At 33.2% G+C, this 25,458-nt stretch overlaps 2 protein-coding genes and 1 pseudogene across 5 annotated transcripts; 1 reads left to right on the forward strand and 2 right to left on the reverse strand.

Annotated features, from left to right (window-relative positions):
* Nucleotides 1-9,588: 9,588 nt before the first annotated feature.
* On the reverse strand, nt 9,589-12,280 carry LOC115951985 (annotated as a pseudogene).
* A 3,653-nt stretch (nt 12,281-15,933) lies between these two features.
* On the forward strand, nt 15,934-19,967 carry LOC115952697. 3 transcript variants are annotated; one of them, XM_031069907.1, is made up of 4 exons: nt 15,934-16,216; nt 16,676-17,672; nt 18,276-18,348; nt 19,412-19,967. In XM_031069907.1, the coding sequence occupies exon 2, from the start codon at nt 16,698-16,700 to the stop codon at nt 17,646-17,648; it is 951 nt and encodes a 316-aa protein (XP_030925767.1). In that variant the 5' UTR covers nt 15,934-16,216; nt 16,676-16,697; the 3' UTR covers nt 17,649-17,672; nt 18,276-18,348; nt 19,412-19,967. The 3 variants fall into 3 exon arrangements, with proteins under 3 accessions (XP_030925767.1, XP_030925766.1, XP_030925768.1); XM_031069906.1 differs by having other exon boundaries at nt 16,681-17,672; XM_031069908.1 differs by lacking the exon at nt 16,676-17,672 and having other exon boundaries at nt 15,948-16,216.
* A 2,839-nt stretch (nt 19,968-22,806) lies between these two features.
* Nucleotides 22,807-24,857, reverse strand: LOC115952693 (F-box protein At5g07610-like). Of its 2 annotated transcripts, none has more exons than XM_031069900.1 (2): nt 23,142-24,857; nt 22,807-23,069 (listed from the first exon to the last, which is right to left on the reverse strand). In XM_031069900.1, the coding sequence occupies exon 1, from the start codon at nt 24,765-24,767 to the stop codon at nt 23,178-23,180; it is 1,590 nt and encodes a 529-aa protein (XP_030925760.1). In that variant the 5' UTR covers nt 24,768-24,857; the 3' UTR covers nt 22,807-23,069; nt 23,142-23,177. The 2 variants fall into 2 exon arrangements, with proteins under 2 accessions (XP_030925760.1, XP_030925761.1); XM_031069901.1 differs by having other exon boundaries at nt 23,138-24,857.
* Nucleotides 24,858-25,458: the final 601 nt, after the last annotated feature.

A 25,458-nucleotide genomic window follows, 5' to 3' on the forward strand; every position in this document is an offset into this window, starting at 1 on the left:
AATAAATCCCTCTATGGCCTTAATCTATCCTCTAGATAATGGTTTTCAAATGATAGGGGTAATTTCGACAAATGTAAATTGACTTATAAGCAAAAGGCTAAGAGAGCAGATGACCTTTATGAGACCCTCGACTTCACAAAAAAAAAAATGACGGAAGCTCGGGAAAGACTGATAGAAGTAACATACCCTTAATAAACCGATGACACTTTCAATGGGTGACACCACCACAAGAGCTAATGGATACATTCCCCCACAAACTGATGGGAAAACCTGAAGCGACGGGTAACCATAAGGCCGACAGGGTGGAAAAGCTGACGGGTCCTATATGGCATTGCTTGGTCCTCATTAATACTCATGTATAGAAATATCTTGCACATCACACATAAAGACCTTATCACGCTACCATATCTTCCCCATATGGAAAGACACCCTAGAATCGCAGAAACCTTAATACCAAATCTCCTCTACAAGGAAAGGGATCTTAGTTCCCTACTCGCCACTATATAAGCACTAGACCTCCTCTTTCCTCAGGTACGCAAAAAATCCCTAACTCTCTCATTATAGAGTTCTTAGAAATTTCTCATTCACTAACTTGACCTTAGGAGGATTCTTGGCTGGTACCGCACTAATGCCTTCTGTTTGGTCCTTTTTTTTTTCCCAATAATGTTCAAATTCTTGTGCGTATGCACAAGAATTTGAACATTATTGGGAAAAAAAAAAAAAAACATTGAAGAATTTTATCAGTTATCTCTACGTCCTCATCAACTTAAAAAATTCTTGGAAATAATGTTCACTGGATGTGATATCATGATACCATCTTTGTCTTCCTACACATTTATATCTATGTTCTCATCAACTTCAATATGGGGATTTCAACGCCTCAGCACAATCACCTAAATGTACAACCTGCCCTCAATATGAAAGATTTAAATAATTAAAAAAAAAAAAAAACAACAAACAAAAAAAAATTAGTGTCAAGGTTTTCTTGTGTGAGAGAGAGAGAATGAGCTTTTGTTTATACTAAACATGTTTTAACTATTGGAAAATATTGAAACATATATTATATAGAAGGAGAAAGAAACGATAAATCACAACCCAATCATGGATTTTGGCATGATTTTTTATTTATTTAGTCCTATGTGTTACAGTGGCTAAAATATTAACTCCATAGATCTTTAACAACATAAATTTGTTTACAATCAGGTTGTAGATTTATAGCTCTTATACTTCCAAATATGTATCATGGAACTAAGGCATGGTGTTGCAAATATCACCTATGATGGGAAATTAGTAACAACATAAAATATTATGGTCCATAGATGTAGTTGCACATATTTAAGAGATTAAATTTTACGCTCTCCAATCCCAACATACCACAACATCTATCACATATTAAACAGTAGGTACAACCACACTCAATCAATTCAAATACCTATATGAAAATCCAACTCAAGTAGGAGTTAATTGAGATGTTATTTGATGTGGTAGGATATATTGAGTTTTAAGTAAATAGTTGATGTGACAATCTCTAATTGGACATGTAAAATATAGGTTTTACACCTTATTCTTATCAAATTCGGACTTATTCTTTAAACTATGGGGTATAAATAAGCTTTATTTTCCTAAGAATGCATCAAGTTGTTACACTTCGGGTAAATCAAGAGAGAAATGATAGATATAATTGGATTGGATTACTGATCAATAGCTGGTGGAAATAGTCTAATAAGAGTTCCACTTTAAAATAAGTAAAAAGAGACAAAACAAAACAGTACTCACCTCATTGTCCTTCACTTTTAGCCCATTATTTCGGTTTAGATAGACTAATTAATGTCATGTTCTCCTTTGATATTAGAGACTTGAATCCAATTACTTTGTCCAACCCAATATATACTTCTATTGCTACTCGCATTAACACAATTTTTATTCTTCTTAATTCAAGCCAGCTTCAAATCCGAGACATCATTGATCATTCATTCCTTATTCTCCACCTTTAGCATGCTTGATGGAGATTTTCTATAGCTAGATTGATCACTAATTGAAAATAAATGGAGACCCTAAATTAAATGAATGGAGCAAAAGTAGTACTTGATCTTAATATATTTAGAATTAGTTCTAAAGTTCTCTTCTAATGTCAAGAGAAGGGCTATCTAGTGCAACTTATGATTTTATAATCTTGCCACCATTCCTTGCCTAAGTTTCTTCTTGCAAGACTTTTGAGGCTTCTATTCCTAGGATTTTGTAATTTTTCTGTCTTGATATATCTAATTATATATTAAGGAGGACACCCAAAGTAAGAATCTGGCAAAGACCAAGAATTACTCATTCTTAGCATGTTAGCTGCCAGCCCTTCTTTATTGCTCCTCTTGTGTGACTATAGAGAATGTTCCGAAGTCATCTTCAGTAGGAGCTGTTAGTTAACAATTCAACCATGGATACTATTATTTAATTTTTTTGTGAACACATGGAAGAAGAACAATTGAATGTAGCCAAATGACAAACCAATTTAAACTTCTGGTTTTGTCGCTGATATTGTAGTTAATGATTGTGGCTCCAATATTATGATGGTTTTATTATTCTACAATGCTCTGAAATTCACATGAAATAAAACAAACTGTGAGACAATCCTCCACTCTATTTAGAGTTCTAGTTGTCCAAAACAATTCCATTAAAATTTTATGGGTAGGAATAAAATGGACAATCTACCAATCCTAATCCATTTCAAAATACTCCAATAACACAGTGACTAGTGTCCACTATTTCTGGTAGTTCCAATATTATGACACTAATAATTTGAATTACCCACCACCCTTTTACCACTTTAATACCAAATCCCATACACAAATTTTATATAAATAAAACTAAACCATTGAAGTTGCAAAGATAAATTATTGAGACAAACTCATCACTATTTCAAATTAAGGGAATGAAAACTAAATGAGAGAGAGAGAGATGAACCTTAGTGAGAATGACATCGAAAAGATCCATCCCTGCTTTTGAACCCCCCATCGTTGTTTGGTGCCTGAAATTTTCACAGGAAAAAAAAAAAAAAAAAAAAAAAACTGAGTTTGTAATGGTATGGCCGGTAATTGGGTAAGATGATGGACCGTTTGAGTGAGGGAAAAAAACCTCCTTTGAGTATGTATGTTTAGTCGACAAACTCTATCTATCTTTGTTTTTAATGTGGCTAATAAGGATATAGGAGAGAGAGAGAGATGATTTACACATATATGATGGACCACCCAAAGCTTGTTTGAGGATGTATCTCTCCATTCTTTGAATAGAATCTTGTCAAAGGATGGTTAGTCAAAGTCGTTATTAGCGTCTTTGGAAGTGAAATTTAGTATTTTGTGATATTTGGAAGAAACGAATATTGCATAAAAGATTAAGTTTGAAGCCGAAATTTGGAGGGAGAGGAGTACCAGTGGAGTTGCAATTTGTTACTATGTTGATCATTATCTGCTACCATCTGTTGTTGTGTTGATCATTAATAGATGGTTCCATAGTTGTAGGACTTTTAATTTGTAGATGAGGTCTATCCTTAACACGTTGCCATTAATTTCCTCTACATTGAATTTTCCTTTTCGTGAAAATAAGGGGTGGGAAGCATATGCGGAGGGGGAGTGGGTCGACCATGTCTCTTATCCCTCTCTGTTTCTTCCCTTTAGAATTTTCTCTCTTCTTTAGAGCAGCATTTAACGCTTGCTTCATTTGACTCCTCGGTATTTACATTGTTGTAAATACAATGAATATTTGGATGAATATCTATGATGTGATTTTATTTTTGGCACAAAAATTAAGAATATTTTTAACACATATGACACAAAATTGTACTCTAATTTGAGATTTGAATTGAACAATTGAAAGGATAATTATAATGTAGTCTCCACATAGATCTAAACATATGACACAAAATTGAAACTCAAAATTGAAATTATTCAAATTTGAGTTTTTTTCAGTTTCACCTATTATTAGAGGAAAAAAGAGTTTGAATGATTTTATATTTATGAGCTATTTTTGTGTAACTAAAAATAATTCAATTTATAAATTATTTATGTAATATACCTTGATTATATACGGTTCATTACTAACTAGGTAATACACACACACACACACACACACACACACACACACACACACACAAATGTTAGAGAAAATTCAATTAGAATCAAAATTGGATTTTGCTTTTGTTAGCTTTCCATAAAAATTGAATTTTTAGATTTTTGCTGTTATTTTTTTTCTAAATTAATGAGCATATTTTTTATACGGTTTCTATTTAGATATTTTGTATGCTAAAATCTTGAATCTAAAAAATTGTAATTGAGCTGAACGATCTTATGCACCTATTCCCATTTAATTTAGGAAATACTATTAGACCAATCTATTCATTTTATTTTGTGTTGTATTTAGTAAAATTTCAAGTACAATAATTGTGAATATATATATATATATATATGTGCAGTATCCAATAGTGATTTTCAAAATTATATACATAATAGTAATATAATGAGAAACTTGGCGTAACTAATATCATGAAAATTGTAAGGAAAAACCATTTTAGTATGTTAAAATGTCCTGGTTGAACTAATGTCTTATATGTTTAATAACTCAAACTAACATCAATAGCACCAATCCAATTTATCATTCTCATGCATAAGCACGGGCTACATACTAGTTTAAGTTATATACATGGATAGTCTTATAAATCATCATTTAGTGAGTTAGAGAAGATAGCTCCAATTGGGTTTGGAGTTAAACTTTTTTTTTTTTTTTTTAATAAAAGCAAAGATAATTTTAAAAAAAATTAAAGCAAAAAAAGCTAATTAAAAAATAAAGAAAGTTAGATTTTAAACCCCATACTTTTGGGTTATAACAAATTAAAATTTGTAACTTCAAATCTAATAAATTTAACCTTGAAGTTTGAAAAAGAAACAAATTAAACTCTAAGATTTTTTAAAAATTAACAAATTAAATCCTAAACTTGTATTAAACTCCAAACACAACGTTGTCAAACTTAAATGAGCAAAATTTTTATTTATTTATATTTATTGGACCTGAGATTTTATATGTTACTTTTTGAAACCTCAAGGCTTAATTTATTATTTTTGAAAATATAGGATTTAATTTGTTGCACTCTTCAAACTATAAGGTTTAAAAAGTAATTTTGCTTAAGAATGCAATCATTCAAACATACTCTTGACTCTTGGATGGCGATAAGCTTCTCATGTAGGAAGTATTTGTCTAGAGTTCTAATTTATTTCGTACTCAACAGAGTCAACACTCAAAACTCTACAAAGAGTCCTGCGTAAGATCTCTACATGGGACTATTCCATTGATAAAGGGACCTACAAATAAATATTTCCCAGGTGCAATGAAAAGAGAGTCCAATGCAGCTGATCCAAGTAGTGCTTAGATAAATGCTTTTGATGTCACTTTCGAATGTGAGGTTTACTCAAATGAAGAGAGGTATGAGATTGAGAAAGGCCAGACCTGGCTGCTAGGAACGGAGGTAAGACTTGTAGTTAAGAGGACGACTTGCTGCTGGTTGTATGTGGTGGCTTAGTCATTGGTGTGTGTGTGTTTTCTTAACTTTGATACGTGTTATTGAGTAAGGACAAAATTATTTTGTTTAAACCTTTTTAAAGATTTGGTTGTTTGTTTTGGGTAAAATTAGTTGATTGGATTTTTTTTTTTTTTTTTTTTGGTGTTTCACTATTGGTAATTTTTGTTGTTGGACTAATTTTTTTGGGCTTTTATATTTTGTTTTAAATTTTAAATTTATATATTCTTTTATGGTCTTTAAAAGGAAGAAAATGTTAGAGTTACAAACTTTTTTACAAATTACTAATGTAGTGAGTGGTTATTGATAAGTAAAAATGTGCTGTAAGTGGTGAGCCTAGATACAAACTAATAAGAATTTGCTAAAATGATATTGTTAAGGGGGTAAAGTGTAATTTTATAAAACAAAATTGCTAAAATTAATACTTAGCATATATTCTTTTTTTTTTTTTTTGGGTGTGTTGCCCCCCCCCCCCGCCGGCCGCCGGCCGTCAAGGACTACGTCCGTTCCTGTTGGCTGCAGTGTTAGTGCTTTGCTTGTTTGATTCATGAATATGAATACCATTCAAGTTCTCTTCCTCCTTTCTCTTAACTCTCTCTCTCTCTATTGATCCCTTTCTTTTCTCTTTGGAAGCCAAGCTCCCTCAAAGTAGCCATTTTCCAAGTTAGAACAAATCAAACTAGGACTTAGAATCAACTGTCCCATGATTTTCAGGTTGAGTTACAACAAGTATTATCTCATTTATTGGATATATTTATATAAATCCTCAATATCACAATGTGTGGATTTCATAGCAATATGAGACTCACGCATTGTAAAAGGAAAAATGCATTATCTAATACATGAAACACATTCTCAAATATGACAAAATGGTGCAGATGCGTAGTGATTTTTAAATTACCCCTTTGAAATGTGCATGTGGTAGTAATAGTTGGAGTATTATAACTCCAATTTGATGGTCAAAATGGCCAAATATCACTGTTTTTGAATATATTTTGTAATATACTATTGTTTCTAAAATATGTAAGGATCTACCACTAATTGAGAACTCGAGTTTGAGGAAATCAAGTTTCTCATGGTACTCGAGTTCATGGAACTTGAGTTTCATAAAAAATAGCACGGCAAATTTGAAGGCTATTTTTTCAAAGAACTCGAGTTCTAGAGTTCATGGAACTTGAGTTCCATAAAAAATAGCACGGCAAATTTGAAAGCTATTTTTTCAAAGAACTCGAGTTTCTAGAACTCGAGTTATACGACAAACTCGAGTTTTACAAAATCAAGTTTTAAAAAGATAGTAGATTGCTAAATATTTTGCAAATAATGATAGATCGATACATATTTTTCTAAACAGTGCTATATGATCATTTTAACCCCAATTGGTAGAAATATTTCAGCTTCATGTATTTGCGGACTGATTTTTAAGTTTGATATATTGGCACATCAGCTAACTTAGAAGTTAGTGCTTCCCATCTAAAGTCAGAGATAGAGTGTTTTCAAAAAAAAAAAAAAAAGTCAGAGATAGTGTCAATCATTATTGGGCTTCAAAATTTAATGGTCAAGCGCAAAACTGGTAAACATACACCAATTCAACTTTTTTTAAAAATGTAACTAAATTTGGTAGAGCTAATTTGTGCTTACTATAAAGTGTAATATAAAATTCATGTATATAGAAATCATATCTTAAGAACATGATTTTAGTTTTGCATTTCAATTTAGATATCTAACATTCAAACCTTTAGAGATATGGATATCTTTAATGTAGGAATGACTTCTTCAAATAGTATTCATGTTATACATAAATCATATCTTAAAAACACTATTTTGGTTATACTATTCAGTATGGATATCAAACACCCAAACCTTTAAGGTTTGGATATCTCTAAGGCAAAAATTCAAATAGGATTCATTTTATATCGTTTCTTAAAAACATTATTTCAATTCACATACAATCTTATTCATGTTACATAGAAACCGTGTCTTAAAAATACAATTTTAATACTGGCTCAAACATACTCTTGGATGTTGATAAGCTTCTCACGTAGGAAATATTTGTATGGAGTTCTAATTTATTAGACCAAGCTGTAGTGCTAGTAATATATGTTGCGGTGTTAATACGATTTAGTTGTAGGGATGGCAACAAGTCGGGTTTGGGCCAGGTTTCTTTATGCCCAAACTCGACCCATGGGTCTGCCCCGGAAAAGCAAGGGTTAGGAAGTGTTGATCAAGGGTTAGGAAGTAGCCACCACAAATGGATTTACATGCATGGATTGAGCTGTGAAGAGAAAGGGTTAAGAAGTGTTGCTGCCGCTAGCTGATGTATGGCTATGATTTGCTGAGTAGCACTCTATATGGTGAATGTAATTTGACTTTCCTTAGTCCCGCCTTATTAGCTCGTATTAACAGACATTAAGTTTGTCGCATTAGTCCTAAGTTAGTGGGCAGGGTCTATTATGCTATGATGAGTCTGCTAAATATCTCTCTCTCTCTCTCTTAGTAGCCATTTTCCAAGTTAGAACAGATCATTAGGATCAGGGTTCCTAACATTCATTGGCTCTATCCAAGACTTAAAAAACTAGGAATTGATCAACTATCCCATGATTTTGAGATCGAGTTGCAACAATTTTTATCTTATACATTGAACATATGCACGTAAATCATCCATATCACAATGTGTGAATTGACAAATATAGAAACCCACACATTGTGAGAGTAAATATGCATCATATGATACACGAGATATTTTCTCAAATTACACAAAATGGTGTGTGATGAGGTGTGATTACTAAATTACTCCTTTCTAATGGGCATCTGGTACTAATAAGCCACAATCTTGTAATATAACTCAAATTTTAATAAAAATATTTCAGTATCATGCATCCTTGGACTGATGCTCTATTTGTTTCAGCGATAATGAGTTATTTTCCCAAAAAAAAAAAAAAAATAGTGAAAAACAATTTTTAAAAAATAAAACCATAATTTTTCTGTTGACTAAATATAATTTTCTTTTGACTTTTTTTTTTATGCTATTAAACATTAAAAAAATATGAAAACTATTTTTATACCATCGGAGCGTAATTTGTAAGTTGAATATATTGGCACATCAGCTATTAAACGTAGGGTTTATGACTTCCCATTTGAAGTAAGAGATAGAGTCAACCATTATTGGTGGTCAAGCGAAGAAATAGTAAACAAACACCAATTTTTTTTTTTTTTTTTTTTTTTTTGGTTAAGAACAAACACCAATTCACCCTAAAGAAGTATAATCAAGTTTGGTAGAGCTAACTTGTGCTGACAGTAATAGTTTATTTTTTTACTACGAGGACCATTTATTAGACCTCCCTTTAGTTCTTAAAACACAAATATTGTTGTTTTGAAAAGATATCCACATTTTTTTAAGGATGTCCACACTTCTTACACTACTGAGTGTGCACAATAGTGTGCAAATAATTATTGTTTTTCTTAAAAATGGTCCTATCTGCTTAATTTTTCTCTTTCATATTTATTTCCCCTCCCTCTCATTCGTGTTACCCTAGAGAGTTACAGATAAAAATGCATGCATACAAAGGCCAGTTCATCATGAACAAAAAATCAACTTTTCTTTGGGTTATTGCTCAGGGAATTTAACTTGAGACATGAAATGAAAGCATGTAAATCCAGCAACGCCAATCTACAAACGCTCACTTTTCTCACATGGACTAGGGGTACTACAATTTTTCAATCTTTCTCACGCCAAAACTGAACGATAGAACATGATACAATCCCTTTCTAACCAGATTGTGGAAATTATAGAACTTTATACATGCAAAATTAGTCCCACTGATTGTCTAATTTAATCTTATGAATCATACAAACAATTAATAACAAAGCAGACATGCATCTGCATGACAGCTGAACAGAGGTGGTAAATACTTCCACCGAATATTAGCAATAGTTTCCCTAAAAATTAATGCAAAAGCAGAAAAAGTTTTTGCAAAGCTTCCGTTGAAAGTAGACAACTTCATCAGGGGATGCTTAGTCTAGAAAATTTTAAATTAACCATCTGTTGGTTTGTACACCAAGAAAGATCCAGTGCTAAAATAATTGGATGCCAGTGCCTTTCCAGCTGAGGTTGGCTGAGAGAGGGCCAGTTGAGAGAGTTCAAGAACAGAATCCATGCAGACACTCATCCTACAATTAGCATAAAATAAGAGAACAGCCAAAATAAGAGCAAAACACATTAGTAACTGATTAAGAAAAAGCAATCAGTTCAGTTTACTTCCAAGGGCTGCAAAAAGGTTTCATATTTGCGTTGAAGAAAAAAATGATTGTGAAATGTTCCACTCCATTTCAAGAAACAAGTGATACACATTCATATTTGTTATTAAGATATCCTAGCTTTGAACTAGTCTTGATCTTCATTCAGCTGACATGGTTTGGCTGTATGTGATAGAAATACTTGAAGATGCCATATATAATTCAGTTACTTTATCAAAAACCCCCAGTGAAATAGAACACATAGAGATGAATAAAAAAACTTACCTCACAGCATCCAGTAATTGGCTAGCTATATGCTTTCTTCAGTTAAGAGGGAGTGACCCAAATAGCTCTAATGCCACAGGCAGTAGGTACCCCTTCGTTTTCACAAATGATTGCTCCATTGAGATTCCCATCCAAAACCTCAGAACTATTAACAGAACGGGTTCTTTTCTTGACTTCCCTTTTAAAACTGATATCCCCAAATTGGAATGAGGTTGAACTTAGTCTTGCCACTTCCTTGGCAGAAGTGCCTCAGATCCCCCATTCGTTGAGCATGAGCAAACTTTGAATGCTTGTTTTATTGGTTCTGCAAGTAGGCAACCTACAATCCTTTGGGAGGAAATAAAACAGATACACCTGCCAACATGAGAAACAAAGCAAAGAACAGCAAGACAACACCTCATTGCACAATCATATACAACAGAGGCATGACCCCTGATTCAAGCGCTGTTCTTCCAAAAAAAATTAGAAAATATAGCGAATGACTCTAAAATCTACAGATAGCATACCAGAACCCTCTATCTGGTGCAACTAGACTATAAGGAGGTTCATCTATTACACTGGCAGACTGGGGCTTTAAGGGGAGGTTTGGCCCAATCAATTGCAAGATGGAACTAGGTACATCCAAATAGAAGACAACTCAAAAGTGGTCACCAATTTTGTTTTTTGAAAGTCTTTTTTTATGCCTTGGAGAAAATGGATGCTGATCCAAAATATTATTAATTCATCAGATGACTGCCAGGAAGTTAGTATTAATCATTCTCACTGGGAAGCAAATAAAGTAGCTTATGCAGTGTTAGTATTGGGTATTGTTATGGATAATTTCAGTCATGGGAAAACTGATTTCCTCCATCAATAGGAAGATTTTTAGGAGAAGATGCTGGGGAACTATCATTTATTCCATAGACTTTTTGAGTCTAGATTATTGTTTTTCTGTTTCTAAGAAGGCAAAAACTAAACACACACACACACTCAACACACAAAGAAGATAATAAAGTTCAATGCAAAAGCCACAAACATGTATGTATGTATGAGATAGAATTCAAGGATGAGAAACTTATGCAGACAGATGAACAAGTACACATTTTAGCATTACAGAACTGGAAGGAACCATAAAACAATCATCATAGAAGTTGTAGTTTGTTGAACGTGAATTCATAAAATTGATGTTCTATTCTGGAATCATTGAAATCTGAATGGAATCAAGTAAAATTTAACAAACAAATCAATAACAGTGAAAGAATCCTCTAGCAATTTCTTTCATTATAAGAGGAAATGAAACCTTATGAAACTATCAAGTAAAAGATAATGCCGATACCTTACAACTCTTATGGAAAATCCATCCACTTCCAAGCTCAATCTCCATCATTTTTACCACTTCCTCGACCTGCCAGTACAATATTGTCTCAATTTAATACCACTAAGCATTAACTCACAAGTTCCATTTGCATAACAATTAATATAAACTAACAGATTTTATTTTTTATTGGTAAATTACAGATGCATCTAATGGATTCTAAATCCGTAACCTCACCCTCTACATATTCTTATGGGAGAAAAATTTGCCATTTAAGCCAGAACTCATTAGTGTAGGTATAAGCTAACAATTACAAACCATCTTATTCAATAATTTCAAAGAAATCACAAAATAAAGACGAACCTTGCTCCTATGTGCAACGGGATCACAATCTAACACCAAAATGATTCGACCACTTTCAATTGAAGGCATATGGACAACCCTTTCACCGCACCAACCCTTTTAAAAAACCTCCAAGTTAACAATATAAAAAATAAATCACTAAAAAGAGAGCATTGCTAGAGAGAAATTTCAAAACTTTTGCCCCACAACTTGCCAAGGTAGCAAATTATGATTGGTGTGTGTAATACTATTTTCACATCAACCCATCATTGATAAATACTTTTATTGTACACCAATTGTAAAATGTCACGTCAACAGTTGAGGAAATATCATGAATTTTTTTGTCACTAGACTTAAAAACAAACGGTGAATCACATAGTTCTTAATGTAATATACCTTGAATGGAATCCCAAGGTTATAGTCTCTATGAAATCCCTTGTGAGCCTTCTCATCCTCTTCCTCTCCAGGAGCATACTTGACCCCACATGTTGAACATGTGTGTAAATTAAAATCAGACTGATCCAAATCCAAATGCAACTGTGCATAAGTTCTCTTCTTGTTCATCTTAATTGCTCCTTCAAAACTCTTCAATTTCGCTATTGAACACAAATTATCTGAATTGGGTTTCTTCACTAGTATCTCACCGATTGACCCTTTATTACTGTACTCCCAAAAATAAAAAGTTCATCGAATATATAAATTCATCATTATTCTTCAAAACCCATGTGTGCAAACAAGTTGAAACTACACACCCAAATTTTTAACTCAATTGATTATTATTTAGATTCCCAGATAACAAAACAGTGTATTAAAGCCAATGAATATATAAAATTCATCATTGTTCTTCAAAACCCATGTATCCAAACAAGTTGAAACACCCAAATGTTTAACTTAATTGATTATTATTTAGATTCCCAGATAACAAAACAACATATTAAAGCCAATGAATATATAAAATTCATCATTATTTTTCAAAACCCGCATATGCAAACAAGTTGAAACACCCAAATGTGAGGAAATTAGGCTTTTGCCCTTATTTTGCAAAAATAATATAATATCCTTGTTTTGAAACTATTTAGGTCCATATCTCTATTTTTGAAACTCGATTTTAACAAAATCGAGTTATATGTAAATTTTTAATTGAAACTCGACTTTAGCAAAGTCGAGTTTCACTTAATTTTTTTTTTTTTTTTTTTAAATTAAGTGGCAAAATATGCAATGAACTTGACATTGCTAATGTCAAGTTCCACTTGTAACTTGATTTTGTTAAAATTGAGTTTCAAAACAAGGACATGAACCTAAATAATTTCAAAACAGAGACATATTGCTGTTATTTTTACAAAATAAGGGCAAAAGCCCAATATCCCCCCCAAATGTATAGCTTAATTGATTATTGCTTAGATTCCCAAATAACAAAACATTGTATTAAAGCTAATGAATATATAAAATTCATCATTTTATTATATAGCTTAATTTTCGTTTGCCTTAAGTATATTGGTTATATGGCACCAATAACCTAAATTTAATTTTTTTTTTAAATTTAATGAAATTTCTGCAATTTAGTGTAGCTATTTAGCGCAATCACGGCTTTTAAACTAAACTTTTATTATATAGGATAATTTAACGAAATATATATATATATAAATATTTACTTTACTCAAATAAATATTAAATACTTGTTGCAAAACGAATATGTTTCACCTTCTATTCATAATATGGCTCGAAGCATATTATGATTTTTTTTTTCTTTTTAATCCAGAATAGTGAAGAAAGTCATAATATTAAGAGAATATAAATTGACTAAGTCTAGCAACCTTGAAAAATTAAAGAGAAAGTGCCATAGCCATTAATTAATAAATACATTCAAATTATGCAGAGAGGAAAATCAGCAAAATTTTCATCATGAAAGACTTCTTTTTTTAATATAAGTTACTTATGCTCACGATTGGCATGTAGCTAAATGAATAAGAACATATCCAGCAAGCCAGCATTCTCTCTCTCTTCTGGTGGATTTAGAGAAATACTCCTGTTGAAAGCAATTCCTTTGACCTTAATTCATAAATTAGAAGTTAGTTTAAGAGGCAATGAAAAAGTACTCTTGAGTTTAATTGAACCTTCAGATATATACCACAACGATGAAAGAAACAAGTGTTTCTTCCAGAAGAAATTCAGATTCCTATAAATACTAGGTAAATTTTAGGTACATTTCCTTAATTTTTGTACCTTAGTTTTCTATTTAAATTAAAACATATGGCTACTTTGACCAATGTAGCACAAACAATATTATCTTTTCCCAAATACAATTAAATTCAATGCAGCCATATGTTTGAATATAATAAGAAAATCAAAAGTACAAGACCTAAAGAACTATACCTAAGTTTTACCCTTTAGTTTTAGACTAAGGAGAACTAATACATGTTTATCAAATCCAAGACCTACTAATAGATAGATATTGAACTGATTGATTTTTTTTTCATAAGTAACAAAAGAAGACAAACACTCTCGCTAGTTATTAATCATTCATAATTGAAGGATTCAATTTTCTAAAGCATTAGTATCAAAATAAAAGTCTACATCTCCTTAAAAGTTGAAAAATAAACAAATATTTTTAATCTATCAATTATAAACTTCTTTAATTTTAGACCCTTCCTCTCTTTTATTCTACAAGGGACTGCATTCTTTGTGTACCAAATTCCTACAAGGCAAATGATACATGAATATTTACAATAAATGATTTCAATTATGCATTTTCATTCATTAACTATAATAACTGTAAATTAGATGGAGAGTAGTTGATTTTTCCAGTGCATATCTTCTTATACGAATTAATTGAATTAATTATTATCTTTGGTTTGGTTGTAATTACCATATAAATATTACCATTTTTTTCTTAACTAGGCTAATATTTAGTCTGTGTTGTGTATCCAAGAGTTAAGTCTTTCTGGATATACACCATTATCATCAGTTTCTTTAAGTCTATGCTAGTGTTTTCTTGGATGCAATTCTTTACCTTGAGTTTTCATTTAAAAGATAATTTTTCACTTTCTTTCTATTTTTAATTAAAATGACAACCAAAAAATTACATTGTATAGATTGATATTCACACTTTGTTTTCTTCTATGGTTTCCAAAGTCTATCACCACAGTCTATGGGTCAATTTCTAACAACAACAGGATTACTAAATAGGTTTTGTGACATCATGTCATTGGTTTCTTTGCTCTATCCCAGCCTACAAGCACTAATTGCAAGCTCAAAATGCTAACTTCATCACAAAGCCCAAATAATAATTCACTTTTCCTCTTCCTGGCAAACTTGACCTGAAGTTAGGACCTTGATTTAAATCAGTTTCCAGCTATGCACAACCATTACATAACTCACTCTACAACATTCAAAAGCTTAACTCTTATTACTTATCAGAATTCAAAAAATAAAATAAATTGTAAATTCATTCTGCAGGGGTAAATATTACAAGAGCAAACAACAAATAAAGATGTTACTGGGGCATGAAAAAGACAGTGGCCATCTCCAGCAACTTTCTCTACTGAATAGCGCTCAATTTTCCTCATAGTCGGTGACTCTCTACTCCTGTTAATTAAAATCATATGAGAAAAACATAACTGTCTTGAACTTCAACCATAGCTAACATTTTTTTTTTTTATTGAAATCTATCGCGTTCGTTCCATGATAATTTTTTTTTTTTCATCACTAAGCCAAAACACCAAATGAGTTTATTGTTTATTAGTTGAACTAACTAAAAACATCCTTAAAAAAAAAAAAACAAAAAAAAAAAAACTAGAAACATCATAGTAAACATGTTGAACATATAAGTTGTGACCCACAAAAAAGAAAAAGAGAAAGAAAAAAAAGGAAAAAAAAGAGGCCTAGACTTTTTAATTACTCAAAACTTAATTTGAAAATCTTTGATGTCAAAATTTGGTGTAAAAATAAAATAATACTTATTATATTTTTTAGGAAATATATGTATAATGGATACATGTAAAAATATATTTTGGGCATTTAAAGACTAATATTTATAAATTTAAAAATATATTTACATTTTTTTGAGAAACAATATTTCAAAATAGATGAAACTAAAAAGTACGCCCATCTTATCAAAAAAAATAATAATAATACTGTATATATAGAATATTTCAAACTTTTAACTTTTCCTATTTAACTATACTAATATATACTGTATATATATAGTCCCACTAACCGAGCAACGGTCGTCTCTTTCTCTCTCTCTCTCTCTCCCTCTGTTTCAGATTTTGAATTTGAACCCAAAACCCTCTTCCCAAAAAAAATCAAAATCTCAAAAAGAGCTTCCCCAAAACCATCAAAATCTGAATCTTTTTCAGATTCTGCACCCAATCCTAACCCTAGTTTCCCCAGAAATTCAAATCGCACAATCAAAATCTCAATCTTTTTCAACCCCAATTCTTTATCTCAGTTCGTGGTCTCTTTGATTCTGTACACAAATCAAGTCTCTTCTCTCACGCTTTTGGGTAAGTCTTTTTCTCTACTCGGCTCTAGTTTTTTTTTTTTTTTTTTTTTTTTTTTTAGAATGCACTTTTCTTTCTGCGGGGAGGTAGTGCACAAACTATACTGAAGAAAATAATATTGATGGCAAAATTTTATAAAAGAATGGAATACTCTCGGTTGATTATTGTTATCATGCTTCTTATCGATGAAAACATTATTGTTATTATGCTTCTTATTAATTGGTTGATTATTGTTATTATGCTTCTTATTTATGAAAACATTATTGTGACTATGCTTCTGATTATGCTTCTTATTAATTGGTTGATTATTGTTATCATGCTTCTTATCTATGAAAACATTTTTGTTATTATGCTTCTGATTATGCTTCTTATTAATTGGTTGATTATTGTTATTATGCTTCTGATTATGCTTCTTATTTATTGGTTGATTATTGTTATTATGCTTCTTCTATTACCATGTAGTACAGATAACATAAGAAAAGTAATGGGGGAACCAAGGAGTATTGCAATATATGAAACTGTATATGGGCATTATGACCGTATATGTTGGGGAAAAATTGATCTTGGACACATTACGGGCTTTCAAAGCCTCATGAGAGAGATTGAATGCAGGGTGAGAGAGGTTTCCCGTAAAGTGACAAAAGAATACAAGAATCATGTTGTTTCCGCCTTGGATCCCTTGTTTGAATTTAATGTCAATTACGTGAATTTGGACGATAAAAGCCTTAATATCATGACAACTCCGTGGGCGTTCTTCAGATCAAGAATTGATGAAATAGGTATCACTCGGAAATATGATGTGCTTGTTGGTATAGAGATTCCTATTGAAGGAATTGATCAAATTATGAAATTGGACATTGGAGCAATTGAAGACTTCGTTTCCTTCTATCGGGCTCTCCAATTTTTAGGTTCTGCATACACAAATACAGATCCTGAGGATCATTTCACTTCTGAAGAGCCTTGGGAAGGCTATAGCATATATCTGCTATCCAATCATCATATCATTGTTACACCTCACATGGTTTGGAGGTCGTCTGGACAGTTATGGGAAGGGGAATTAGTAGAGTTTGATACTGCAACAGTTGCCTCTTCCATGGATTCCAATCACGAAGAAGATGAATTGATGGCATTGAAGGAAGAAATTGATGATGCTTCTTCTGTTGTAGCAGGGATCGATGATGCTTCTTCGACGGACGATGATGCTTCTGAGATGGCAGGAAATATAGCAGGGGTTGATAATGGTTCTTCGACTGATGATGATGATTCTGAGAGTGCAGGAAATGTTTTGGTGTCAGGGATTGGTTTTTCTTCTTCCTCTGAAGAAGATGAGGTAGATGACTTCTTACAGTGGGAAACCAAACATGTTACTAAATGGGGAGAGGTGAAGGAGATGCTTACCAGGATTGTTGTCAAACCAAAGTTACTATGTTGCTAGATGGTACTTCTTAGTGGCTAGATGGTACTCTAGTAGGAATAGCTACTATTTCTTTTATAATTCTGTTAGACTTCATGTTTAAAACCTCATAAAGTTTTGTGAAGATTGTTGACAAACCAAAGTTACTAAGTGGCTAGACGGTAGCTTCTTAGTGGCTAGATGGTACTCTAGTAAGAATAGCTACTATTTCTTTCATAATTCTGTTTGACTTCATAAAGTTTTGTGTTTTTACTTAGAAACTGTTGAGATTTTGCGTAGTTTCCAAAAGTCAAAAACTTTAGAAACTGCGGTATATTTCACCTTGAAGATATCATTTACACTTCTATCATATTTTTGCTATTAACATTATTAAATATATCACATGATTATTGGTTTAAATGAAATTTATCAAATATTGAGGTTTAAACAAAACAAAGACAAAACTATAAAATTACCCACCTTCCATTCATGCCGTTTTGGTTAGTTCGCCTGAGCCCAATCCTAATGGTACGCCTATGTTGCTCACCTAAAGCTGGTTTATGTTAGTTATGCTTCACGTTAACACAATAAAATTGTTTTTCTCTTCCTTGAAACTTTTACTTTGTACTGCATTATAGTGGGTGTTAAATTATGAGTCACTTATTGCAGTGCAAGCTAATGTTTATCAAGGTGGATATGGAGGAGAATATGGTGGAACTGGAACCACCACTGATTTCCAGAGGTAATTTAAATAATACACACCTGTTATTAAGTAACGAAATTAATGGAAGTGATCTTATTGATCTTATATATGTTGCCTAGTTTTAAGATTGTTAGTCCTGTGATCAATCTTAAAAGTATGTACCATTTTGCTGCAATGCTGGCATAATATGATATGGCATGATATACTTAAGATGAGCCTTAAGACAGTCCCTCTCTCTAAGCTGTCTTGCACTCTTTCATTTTGTATATATAACAACCAAAAGGCATATTGTGTTGTGGGGCATATATTATATAGTCTGAAATCATCCATTATTTGTGCTAAGTATTCATGCTTGCATATGATAATAACAAGAGGGGTAGCATACATTTGCCAAGGCACAAACAAGAGATAGAAATTGTCTCTAGTATGGAAGAATGGCAATTAAGGGATAAGGACCGCTTATTTTCTGGGGAAGCAATTTTGGGGATAAAGAAAGAAAAATTTCAGTGTTTTCATTGCCATATTAGCATATGATAAAGAAAGAATTTTAGTGAACCTGTATTATTTTCAAGACTTTTGCTTGAAAAACGAGGATTTTATCTTCCTCTAGCCATTTATTTTCATAGATAATTTATACATGCAATATCATGCATATGAAATTAGAAATTTCAATAAGTTGTTTCTTTTACATCAATCATGATGCTGTAGTTAAAAAATAGTTTGTTTCATCCATTACTGCCCAAAGCGTGCTGGTGCTTTTATGAGATAAGTTGTAGAAGATCTCACCTGGAGATCTTCCCCGATTATAGTTTCTGCTTTATGTCAAATACTTTAAGCATGAATCACGGACAGCTTTACACTTTTTGTACATGTTCACTCAAATCTTTCATTTATGCCTAAGTTGTTTTATTCTGTTTAAGTCTCTTTTTCTTGATGGAATCTTTATCAAGTTCAACACTGTAGTGTCAAACTGCAATAGCAATATATGAATTATTGTGGTTCTGTGGCTGTCATAGTTCGCATTCTTATGATTTTGTGCTGTTGCATGTATTGATGTGCATGAAAGTGAATAATGAATGAGAAAAACAAAATCCTGTTACAGGAAGACACTTTCAACTCGAAAAGTTAGCGCAACAAGTGGAGCAGCATCAGTTCCTGATGAAGTTTTCCACGCAGCCAAAGGTGTCCAGTTGTGCAACACTCAGGCATATCAATGCACACCTGACTTTCTCCCTCAACAAGTTTTCTTCTGAAGTTATTGCGGAGAGAGCACCTGTACCTCCCTCTGCTAGAGTCTTATGTGAGAGGTATACCATCTCGGTTGTGCCAGTTACACGTGTCACCATGTCTCATCGCAACCGATCCTTCAGTTTCTATATTATTGGCTTTAGCAGGGAGGTCTACTTGAAGGACTATTATCCTTCTAGGTTTTGTTGGGGGCTATGTCCTTGCTTGTAATGGTTGAAGCAGTAATTAGGCAAATTTTCATCTTCAAGAGAGTTATGTGATCTTTGCTTCCTTTGCCATGCAATAAGTTGTTGGATTCTACCTTTATGATTTTGGGGACCATAATTTTCTTTTGTCAGTAAATATTTGGTTTGCTTTGATGCACTTGTGTGTTAACTGTTAAGCTAAAATATATCATGGGGTTTCTATTATTTTGGGCTTTGTTCATATGTTCTTGACCAAGCGTGCTGAATGTTTTTTTCTTTTTCTTTTTGACAATCTTGTTGTAAAGGAGAACAGGTCATGCCTACTGAGAACAGGTCCTATTGTGTCTCTTTGGATCCTTGACATTTTTTCAATTTAGTTCTGTGGCTTGGGTCGATTCTCCTAATGTAATTCTTAGATCTTACACTGCATGAAATATAGGGAGTGGTGCTGTGATTGTGTAGTCCACTTGGGTCATAGTCCATTAATCAGGGATGATAATCGAATTCATTAGCTATATGGTGATGCAATATTTTCTATTAGAATGAAACCAATTCTATGTACTTAGTTTAATGACCAAATAACGAGTCAAATAATGCTTATAGTTTCACAGGCGCAAATCATGTATGTATGGGCCCAAATAACGACTATAGCTGCTTTTTTCGTTTCATCTAGGTTCAATATTCATTGAGTAATTCCTAGTCCAACCCTTTTGTAATAGATATTATGTGAAATTGTATGATAGAGATTGTTTTAATTACAATTATATTTTGATCCCTTTTTTTTTTTTTTAACAAAATAAGTTATATCAAACCAACACCAATCGATTAGGGGTATAGTCTTAAACTTTAAAATTGTACCTTTTCAATTTACCCTTTTTAAAATTTCACTCTATACATTACATTCAAACAATTGATTTCAACCTATAAAAGCCAAAATAAGTTGCACCAAAAGGACACGTTTCATAAGAAATAAAAAATAAAAGAAAAAAAAAATCCACACGGTTTGATGGGGAAAAATGCTCATACACCCCCTAAACTTTAAAGTAGTGACCAAGACACTCCCTAAACTTTTTTATTAGCCAATTTATTCCATGAACTTTACATACCTGCCAAATTAGTACCTCAGTTAATCTACTATTAAAAAAACTAACGGAATAATCATGTGAGACACACATGAGCTTTAAAAAAACAAACTTAAACCCCTTAATTTGAAACCTGGTGGATTAATGCAAAGAAGAGGAGCAAGGTCTGACCGGATTGACAGAGAACATTTCAAGAACCCATTGACACTCTTACCAACTTGAAGGGGCTTCGAATCCCCACACGAATCCAACAACACATAGAAAACACCATAATCAGCACAAACACCTTGACCCATATACTCAACTTCTTTTTTGTTTTTTTGCATAATAGTGGAAATTTTATTGATGAAAGAAAATGTATAAAATAAATCGAAGTTCACACTTAAACCAGAGTAACCAGAAACTGACTAAAACACACGAGATTACACATCGACTATTACAACAAAACTAAACAAACAGAGAAGTCCTTAACCACACCAAACTACCAGCAACTAAACATTACCCAAAAAATAAACACCTGGGAAAATAGGCCAAAATTTCGCCCAGGCCAGTTGTTAGCCCAAGAAGAAAACAACTCCTCCAGCCAAACTGAACGAAACCACTCAACACAGATGAATCCACTCCACAACTTGTTCAACCTTGCCCTCCTCACACAAACCCATCAAATCAACATTTGGTGGGTCACCGCATAATGGGTCGCTCATTTTTATTGTTAAGCTAATTACTGTTCATCTTTTGCACATTGGAGTGGTTCTTCTTCTTGTTACTCTGTTATTTTGAAGAAGGTTCAGGGTGGGATTTGTATTGAGTGTTGGTGCTTTGGCGGTGAGAGACACCACTACTACTACGGCGGCATAGGCCTTTGAGTCGTGGGTATTGGGTAGTGCGTAGGTGCAGAGAGGCTTGGATGATGTGGGGTTGAGAGAACTGAGCTGAAAGTTGTGGTACTATTTGAGGTCTCAAGTGGGAAGCGATAATGGAGTTTCTTGAGCCCTGAAGAGATATTAGAGAAGCTAACCTCTATCCGGTCAAACATTGCTTCTTTTCTTTGTTTAATCCATTGAGTTTTTAGTTAAGGGTTTGAGTTTGTATTTTTAAACCTCAGGTGCATCTCACAATGCATGAGAAAATAGAAATTTGTGTTCAAAGGTTAAAAGTTGTTTATGAAAGCAGGTTCTTGTGTAGTTTAGAACCTCAGTGGCTAACAATCAGGAGAGTATTAAAATTTCAATGGAGTGGAAGTAATGGTGTTGGCCAAGATGGTTGCACGAGTAGAAATATCAATTTTGCAGGTACAGACACAAAGTAGCAGGAGTTACCAGCTAAGGTTTTCCCCAAATTTCATAGTTGGCAGGCCATTTTCAATACTATCTTCCACATTTTGCACAAGACAATGGAATTGATGAATTATAAGAAGACAACTTCGCCATCATTTAGGAGGAAGGCTAGCAAATCTGCAGCAGCAGGAGTTCCTCCACTATTCAACAAGCCTAGAATATTCTAAAACGATGTCCATGAAGTAAACTTTTTGTATCATGAAGCATGCACCTGCACTACCGTAATCCTCAAGTTCCAAAAATATAAGCGAATTCTGCTTCTGAATAGCAGAAACTAGTTGAAAACCAATGAAATTTAACCCATTGCAAAGCATAAAAAAATAAAAATCTGTAGTAAATCATTTGATCAGAAAATTGGAGGTATTTCATTGCTTTAACAAGTTAAAATTGTGCATTCACAATCAAAGAAAAATACATACAAAACACACCACCAAAACTTAATTATAAGACAAAATTAGGGTAAAATCCTGCTTCACAAATCAATAAAAAAAACTCTGGAACTCTTGTCTAGTAGAAATTTGGAAGGACAATCCAATCACAACTTTTAAACCTTCATTCACAGAAATATAGGGTACACTCAATTGCTACAACTTAACTTTTAAACCATCATTCACAGAAATATAAGGTACAGCTACAAAATTCATATTGGTGATTAATTATTCCAAAACATAATTTCATTATATTCAAGTGTCAACAATAATTTAGAAAGAACAAGAGAACAAGAAAAACACTTTAATCGCTAGCCTGCCATGAATAAGTACAAATTTTGTTGCATACTAAAAAGCAATGCACTACATCCCACAATCTATCCCAACAATGATTTGAGCATCTAAACTTCACTGTTAGAGATATGACTACCTTCAACTTCATGATAACTGCTTCGTTGTCATCTCAAAACAGAAAACAGTCTGCATGGGATGGAGGAAAAGCATCATAAAAGTTGGAGGAAAGATTAAAAGACAAAATAAAAACTTACTTACAACTTCTTGAGTTTTGTAGTTTAAAACCAAGGGCATTCAAACTGGGAGAGGAATTGGTGTTGGCGTTGCCCTCAACTTCTCAACTTCTTGCCGTTGCTTCTTTTGCTTTTGACGTTTAGAAACAAACTCGCTCCATAAAAATGGGGAAGGGCATTCAAACTTCAATGGGAGAGGTACTGGTGTTGGCCACGATGGTTGCCCAACTAAGAAGACATATTTTGCAGGTATGCTATCAGAGTAGCTGGAGTTGCCTGGTAAAAGTTTTTCCAGTCGGCCGGCCATTGTTAATACCCTCGTCCGCATGTTACACAAAACAATGCATTTGCGAAATTGTAAAAAAACAATTTCGCCAACATTTGGATGGAAAGCTAACAATGACCCAGTTGAGATCTTTCCCTTTGCCATCTTGAGGAGATCGGAACATTCTGAAACCATGTCCTTGAAGTAAATTTTGTATTTCAGACACCATGTGCCAGCATTATTGTAATCCTCGAGTTCCCAAACAGAAAAACTGCGAGGGTATTGCAAAGAAGAATTTTGGAATATCCGGAGACGCCCTTGGAACACTCCAAAGGAGACCCATTCTCCAAGGGAAAAGTCAATGGGTGGATCAATATAGCGGCATCCTTGTGCATTGTTGAATGGATCGAACACAACAAAGCCTCTGATCATTCTATCATTTTTATCCACCCAATGCAGCATCCCATTGCAGGCAACAACACCAGCATGCTCAGGCCTTCCAAAAAGGGAATTAAATCCGCGCGGTGACGAAACAAGAGAGTCGCACCATTCACCGGTGTCGGAAGAAAAGATCTGCATACGTATCTGAGTAGAGTTGGATTGAGTGGGAGAATAAATGCGCACCACTCTATAACTGTAATGGGCATTGGTAATACATCCCTGCTCTTTATCACAGCTATCTGGATTGCATATAAAGCCCACCAAAACAATTCCGCGATATCCCTGGTATGGAAGGCGAGGGAGAATGATCCACTGTTTGGTAATAGGATTACAGATGACATACTCAGTATAGCCTGAATTAACAATCGGCAGAACTTCGCTGCGTATCAGTAATAAATCGTTGAACGATGCTTCGACGCAAAAGGGATAATTTTTTCTTGCAAACTCGATACAGGGAAGAAAGTTGAGAAAATCGAGTCCGTCACCGTCACTGTCACCGTCACCGTCACCGTCACCAACACCGCCACAGTCCTCATCGAATGGAAGAGCGAGGATCTTTTTGGCATGGTATAACACAAGAGTAAAGGGGTCTGTGTTTGACTTACTGAATGGGTGTCGGTGGAGCATGGCGTTGCGAACAAACAAAGGATGAGAAATCACAGAACACCAGCGCTTCGACACAGACTTACATTGGAGAGCCCATCGGCAAGGGAGTCGATAAAGGATCTCGAACAGTATAGCATCTGGCAGTTCTTCGATATTGATGAATTCAGGCAACTGGGTCGAATCATCCGGATCTGGCTCTTCTTCTTCTAATCTTCTTCTTTTGCGATGTGGAAATTCCTTCGGATCCTCTTCAACATCATCTTCTTTTATTCTTTTACAAGACAAAACCAGAGAAAGGTCTGTGTCTGTGTTTGTGATTTTGATTGACTCCACCGCCATGGTAACGGCGGAGACAGAAGCAAATATTTCTTTGTTGGGTTGGGGAAAAGGAAGAGAAACCTAAATAAACGAAAACAACAGAAGTTTAATAAACCGGAAAGGTAATTTAAGTATTTAAATCTATGGATTTGCTTTTATATTTATAGACGGTAATATTCCGTGTCGGTTTTCATGTCGGTTTCTGATTGAGGTGGACTAATCCAAATCGTTTTTTTTTTTTTTGGAAAAAATCCAAACCGTTAATTTTTTTTCCAATAAATAGTTAAAAATTTTATAGTGTTATTACCGGATTGACCTTTATTTCATCTTTTAATAAATAAATAATAATTTATTTTACACCTGATCCTTGTTGTTACTTGAAAATTTTAAAAGTACATCTTGTTTTACAATGAATACAGTAGAGCATATTATCAAAAAAATAAAATAAAATGAAAAAACAAGCGGAACATTCACATCAATTCTTATATAATAGTTTCTCCAAAAAAAAAATTCTTATATAATAGAAAAAAGTGTAAAATTTACACAATTTTATTTTAAAATAACTTAGAGCATTTACATCAGCTCTTTTATAAATGTGTAAAAAAATACACATTTTAACCACTTTTACACATTTTGAACCAAAAAAACACTCCACATCAGTTCGTTTAAAAATGTGTAAAGTCTTCTAAATTTTTCAACGAGCTACAGTACC

This window comes from Quercus lobata, chromosome 7 (genome assembly GCF_001633185.2).
Source record: "Quercus lobata isolate SW786 chromosome 7, ValleyOak3.0 Primary Assembly, whole genome shotgun sequence".
Taxonomy (NCBI): Eukaryota; Viridiplantae; Streptophyta; class Magnoliopsida; order Fagales; family Fagaceae; genus Quercus; species Quercus lobata.